The 6,816-nt window shown below is 35.4% G+C and overlaps 1 protein-coding gene across 1 annotated transcript; it reads right to left on the reverse strand.

Moving 5' to 3' along the window:
* Window positions 1-3,174: 3,174 nt before the first annotated feature.
* LOC105557351 lies at window positions 3,175-4,734 on the reverse strand. Its single transcript, XM_012004567.1, has 2 exons — window positions 3,385-4,734; window positions 3,175-3,256 (listed from the first exon to the last, which is right to left on the reverse strand). The coding sequence occupies exons 1-2, from the start codon at window positions 3,931-3,933 to the stop codon at window positions 3,251-3,253; spliced, it is 555 nt and encodes a 184-aa protein (XP_011859957.1). The 5' UTR covers window positions 3,934-4,734; the 3' UTR covers window positions 3,175-3,250.
* Window positions 4,735-6,816: the final 2,082 nt, after the last annotated feature.

A 6,816-nucleotide genomic window follows, 5' to 3' on the forward strand; every position in this document is an offset into this window, starting at 1 on the left:
TCTTTTGGAATAGCAATTTCCTTCGGGGGCATGACATTGATCTCTTCTGCCAATTCACCATGGAGATAGGCCGTTTTTACGTCCATGTGATCAATATCCATGTCTTCCCTTGTTGCTAATGCTAATAGCGTTCGTAGGGATGTATACTTTACCACGGGGGAATATGTTTCTTCATAATCTATCCCAGCTGTTTGGGCGCAACCTTATACGACGAGCCTGGCTTTATATCTGATGGATTTTTCTACTTCATTTATCTTTTTCTTAAAAATCTATTCAGTCGTCAATATCTTCTTGTCCTTCGGAGCGTCTACAAGAGTCCACGTGTCGTTTCTTGTAAGAGAATCTTGTTCTTCCTTCATAGCCTTCATCCATTCATCCTTGTGCGCTGACTGTATGGCTTCTTCAAAAGTTTGTGGATCATCTGGATCATTTTCTGACGCTAAATATGATACAAAATCTTCGAACTGTTTTGGTTTGGGTACCCTTTGTGAACGCCTAGGTTGTCCACTATTTGTAGCTGCGTATTCAATCGTTTTGATAGGTTGTACCTCTTCGTCACTTTCTTCATGTGATGAAGCATCTTCATATGTTGAATCTTCGGTTGATGTCATGTTGTCCGATTCTTCTTCCTGTGTATTTTCATTCTCTTCATCTTCAGTGTAGCCTAGAGCGAGGACATTAACCGTCTGCTTATTCTGTTTACTTTCCTTTTTATTTGGCTTTTTAACTTCTTCGGTGCACTGCTTAGGATCGCTATTCTTATCTAAAAATATTACATCTCGAGCAATAGTAAATTTTCCGTTTTTCGAGTTTATAAACCGATATCCTTTAGTATCTTCGCAATATCCTACGAAAATGTGTTCTTCGGACTTCGAGTCCCATTTTTGCCTTTTTTGCTTGGGGACATGTACCATTGCTTTGCATCCAAAAGTACATAGGTGCCTTAAATTGAGCGTGTTACCTGTCCATACTTCCTCGGGAGTTTTTTCTTCATTTGATTTCGTTGGGGTCCTGTTGATGAGGTACGCCGCTGTGGAGACCGCTTCTGCCCAATATCTTTTCGATAGTTTTGCATCAAACAACATCGATTTTGCCCTTTCTACGAGAGTGCGGTTCATCCTTTCGGCAGTCCCATTTTGTTCCGGTGCGTAGCCAACTGTTAGTTGATGACGGATGCCTGCTGTCTGTAGGATATTGTTGAATTCTTCGTTGACGTATTCCTTACCGCGATCACTACGTAGACATTTTACTGTCTTTCCTGTTTGCTTCTCTACAAAAGCTTTAAAGGTTTCAAAAGTTTTTGCAGCTTGATTTTTGTGCTGCAAAAAATAAACAAATACCTTCTTTGTATGATCATCCACGAATGTAAGGAAATACCTAGATCCACCGATTGACGTATTTTCCATAGGCCCACAAAGATCCGAATGTATAAGTTCAAGCTGATCTCTTGTTCTCGTCTTAGACACTTTAAACGATTGTCGATGCTGTTTCCCTCGAATGCATACTACGCATGGATTTTCATCAGTATTTGATAAGCTGATTCCTGTGTTCGGATTGCCTGCCAGTATTGCCATATTTTTCCTATTCATGTGGCCTAAACGTCTATGCCATAATTTGTGATCTTCGGAAGTACTGGCGACGCATGCCCATTCTCTTGCTTGATCTAACTTGTAAATACCTTCATTTTCAGTCGCAGTAGCCACAACGTTGCCGCGCGTATCTGTTATCTTACAACCATCTGCATTAAATGTTACCTTGTGTCCATTTTTTACTACAGTAAACCCTCGTTAACACGAACTCGAAGGGACCGCAATTTGAGTTCGTGTTAACCGAGTGTTCGTGTTAACGAGGAAATCTGGCCCCTCGTTAACACGAATTTGTTCGTGTTAACGAGGTCAACTAAATTTAGTGGATTGTGTTGCATATGATATATTCATTATTATTTATATAGTTATTTAAGAATAACATCTTTTACATTTAAAATTAAAAATAAATATAAAGAATTGAATTACATTATACTATTTACGCTGATCTGTCCATATATAAAAGACCGCTCTGCAGTTAAGTTTTACATTTAATTATTTCGATGAAAAATAATCTGTAATTGTTTTTTGTCGAGTTGTAACTGGATTATTTAGCGAATATTCAAAACTTACAATCTGTAAGTAATCAACAAACTGATTAAACACATTATTTGTAGCTACATAATCTCTTAATGTCTGAAATGCTGACATAACAGCAGAACGACTAGGTTTTTCTATCTCTTCTTCTTGTTTTTCTTGTTCATCAGTTAAGTCTGGAATGTTTTCTCCTTGTTCATTACATATGGCAATATCATCATCGATTTCAACAAATTCATTGAATGTACAGTAATCCTGAATAGATATAATATTTATACAATTTACATATCTGTGTGCTATGTATTAATTATTATTATAACTTATTCTTTTCTTACCTTCGCATTTATATCAATTGAATGCATAGATCGAGACTTTTACAGCATAAATTACTTACAGCATAAAAATATAATAAATGGTAAAGGAAATTACCTACGTTAAAATTAGGCACGTCAAACTGTTATGGAAGCAGAAACACAACTAATCACTCTGTGTCTAGCGAATAAATAACTAGTTAGATAAAGGATAAGTAAGAAAAAATAATAGAGACAAAGGAGTTCATAATATACATGTAGATCTCAATATAACATTGTTTACGTACAACTCGATACTCATACGCGATTCGCGTTAACCGAGGAATTTCTTCTGGAGGGACCAAAAGGTAGTTCGAAGTTCGTGTTAACCGAATTTCGCGTTAACCGGGGGAAAGGTCCATAAGAACCTGTACAACTCTGCCGGGACCCAAATTTCAGTTCGTGTTAACCGAGTTCGTGTTAACGAGGGTTTACTGTATTCTACTAACCGATAATAAGTTTGCGGTTAATCCTGACACATATAGAACATCTTTAGCTTCAATACTGTCTGACTTATTGTTCGTTATCACGTTAAGATTTACTTTACCGACCGCGCCGCTTACTAGTTCGGTATTATTTGCGATGGTTATCGTTGAACATTGTTTCTCTTGAACATTTTGCAATATTTTAATATTGTTCGTCATGTAAGATGATGCGCCTGAATCTATAAACCATTCCGCGTTGCCTTTAATTGCTGACGAATGGAGAGCCGCGAATGCCTTTTTTGACGAATCCTTATTTGTTGAATCCTTATTTGTTGACGTATTGGGCGCGTTCTTCTTATTTCTGCAATATTTAGATATATGACCGTAACGGTTGCACGAATAACACTTCGTTCTCTGCGTATTTCTAGACGATTTGTCGCCGGATTTTGAATATAAAGCCGAATCGCTTTCTGAGTTTTTTGTACTTACTTGCGTCTTTATTTCTTGCAGTAATTTTACTTTAGCGAAGTCACCTGTTATCGATGCGCCGGAATTTTCCAATGCCATAATCATCGGGCGATAATCTTCTGGTAAGCCCGCAAGGAGAAGTGTGCCTACCCACTCGTCCTCTACCTGGAATCCTAGTTGGTTGAGACTTTGTGCAGTCGTCATGATGGTGTTCACGTATTCTTCGACGGAGTTACTCTTGTTCAGCTGCGTGGTCACTAGCTTTCGTAGAAGACCTACTTTTCGCGTGAGTCCCGTATCTTCGAATGTTTGTTCGAGCTTCTTCCACGCTTCCTTCGCAGTTTTCGTGTCCCTGATGTAGGCAAAATTTGCAGTGTCTACGGATAGAATTATTTTTGCACGTGCACGGGTTACTTTTTTTATGTCTGTAGTATATGCTTCTTCGCCCGTAACGCAGCCCCACAAATCTTTAAGTTCGAGGCATGCCTGCATTGCGAATTTCCACGCGTTGTAATTCTCTCGGCCTATTATAAGCTTCTCTATCGCCGGATAGTTATTCTGTTGAGCCATCGTGACGATAAGATATACCGACCTCGTGTGCGTCTTTCTTCACGTGTAACCTCCAAAGGCGTATTTTTAACGTTGACTGCTCAGAGTCTTTGTGAGTGTACACGTGACGTTTTGCCACTATTTTTTACCAAAGATATCGCGTGGGCCCTGGGCCCATAACCTGATGATTTAGGTGATTTATAGGCAATTGTACAAGAATGATACTCTTAGAAAGACGTAGCTTTATTTGGCTGGGCTATGCACACACAAGCGCGGGAACAGAGAGAAAAGGGAAGGGGGGGAACATAAAGACAAAAAATACAGGGCTAGTTGCCAACTTAAACGTAATGCGAATCTAGGGACTAACAGAACCATTGTGGTGCGTTTACATATCCTAACATAAAGATTTATTCTCTATTCATAATATTGAATACAATTTTCTCGCTGATATTAAAGGCCGACAAAAAAAATTTTATCAAGCAACTCTAATCAGATTAGGTGTTTCTTACACATTTTTAATAAAGAAAAGTGATTTGTGTTAAAATAATAATTTCTTTTTATTTTAACACAAATCATGTAGTTAAAAAGAACAACTGCACCTAACTCAACCCATTTCTGTAAGCGAATTGCTAATGTGATGGAGCAATTTGGTCAGCAGGATTACTTTCTTTACGCACGCGTACCCATAGGCGCATCCACACCCCTTACGGAAAAACACTCAAGTTTTGAGTGTTAACATTCGATTATCCGAATTTGAACTCTCAAATTTGGGCGTAAATATTTAAATCTGGATGTTTACGTTGAGAGTAAATTCGGACAATCGAGTGTTAACACTCAAAACTTGAGTATTTTTTCCGTTAGGGACGCACACGCACACACTCATAATAAAACCCTTATTGATGATAAAACTTGTTCTATTTTGCATTTTTTTGATAAAAATCTGCACGATAGTATAGAAAATATTTATCTCTCGATCTAATGCAAAGGATCGAATATGTACGGACCATTCATCCTTCATCGTTTAATTATGAGTCTACATATATGGGTTAGTAAGCGTCGGTATAATGTCGTCGGAACACTTACACAATGTACTGTCTCTATTTTTTAAATAACTTATTTTCTTGAATTTTTTTGACTTTTATGTTAATGTGTAATCGTGTTACCGTCGATTCTCTTGAGAGTTTGTAGACCAATTAATTTAGTTTGCTTTCAAAATTATATTACTAACTCTAAATATTGCTAAAACACCCCTTTTTAGAAGTTTCCATCCTATTTTTCTCGAAATTGTGATTTGCTAGAACTAGAACAATTTGCTAGAACTAGAACAATTGTGCTAGAAACTAGAACAATTTTACTGACGAATTTAGATTCAATATAACAAATCTACGAAAAAGGATGTGTTTGATTCAAATCGTAAAATCCCGAACTATATTATTAGAACTTGACATAAAATCAATATTATAATACAAATAATGTAAGGATTGACTTATATTCTTCCCGTAGAAGGAGAATAATTTTAAAAAATTTACATACAAATATAAAATATTTATAAGTAATTTTTTAATTTTCTATACTGGCAGAAATATAAATCTTTGGATTTTTTATTAAATACAGGCGCGCCCTTCGCGCGCGCCATTTGCTATCTCTATGATTTCGCATGGTTTGACAGCTGCAAATAACACGACTGTAGCATGTCGTATCGCACAAACGAGACAGCTAATCGACTTACATGCCTTTTTTAGAAGTGGAATAAAATTGTATTTCTGTATAGCACATAAAGCATTATTCTTTTTATTACTATTAAATTTTTAATAATACCTCATTGATCAATTAAACTTTCTTTACCTTTCAATTTTCTTTATATTTTTAAATATTTTTTGTTATATTTTTGTTGTATTTTGAGTTTAATTGTCGATTCGCATAAAATATTAAAGTTATATATAAATTCACTGTGTATGCGAGTGCAATAATGACATTGATAGATACTCATATAAGTATATGTTTCTTTTGTTAATTAAGATATGAAAAAATATTTCTGTAATAAATATCTTATTATCAATATTTGCGTTTTAAATTAATATTCCAATATTTATTCTTCCTCTTATAAGAAAAAATTGGATTCAGAGATATATAAATATGTGAGTCACTTATATTGAAAAGGCTAGTATTATTAATCTCACAAATAAAAGTTTTAATGTCTCAACGGTAAAATGTTTCAATGTCTCAATGTAGAAATAAATGTTTTTATAAGACTCACGATTACTTAGTGGTAGTTCTTTTTCCATATCACGTGCATGTTCGCAAGGTAGACTGGACTTGGAGTTTAATGACGCAATTCACGCGACGGAAGTCACAGCAACGACGCAACACCATTTTATTGTTCCACATACACATATAAACAACTCAATGCCTACACGCGAAATGCTCTCGTTAATGCCACGTGACTGCTTATCACATCTTATTAAGTGCCAGGAAATTTGATTCTGGCCTCGATACAACCACCAGTTCTAGTTAAATGTGATGTATTACTTCATCAGTCATATTACAGATCGCCGTAACAATCATGCTTTTATACCTGATAAAATTAATGTACAAAATTGTCAAAATGATGTCAATTGACAAATAATTGGTACTTGGTAACAATTGTATCATTGACAGATCAATATTATTGACAGATCAATAATATGGATATTCTTGCTATTCAATGGAATAAATTTGCACTCTTAAGAATAGAATAGTTTTTGTGTTCTATTTTTTCAATTAGAGGTAGATAAAACATTGAATTGACTTGCATATATACGAGCATTTTATAATTTTGTGAAAGATAAAACAAATACGTTGTTATTAATAATAAAATAATGTAAAATAATAAAAGTTAATTTTCTATCGGTCTGACATAATTTT

The sequence above is a fragment of the Vollenhovia emeryi genome, unplaced genomic scaffold (genome assembly GCF_000949405.1).
Source record: "Vollenhovia emeryi isolate VEMERY1.0 unplaced genomic scaffold, V.emery_V1.0 DF939513.1, whole genome shotgun sequence".
Classification (NCBI taxonomy): Eukaryota; Metazoa; Arthropoda; class Insecta; order Hymenoptera; family Formicidae; genus Vollenhovia; species Vollenhovia emeryi.

Excerpts from the sequence above, each read along its gene's own strand:
- LOC105557351 (XM_012004567.1), bottom strand. The coding sequence starts at position 3,933 with ATGGCTCAACAGAATAACTATCCGGCGATAGAGAAGCTTATAATAGGC.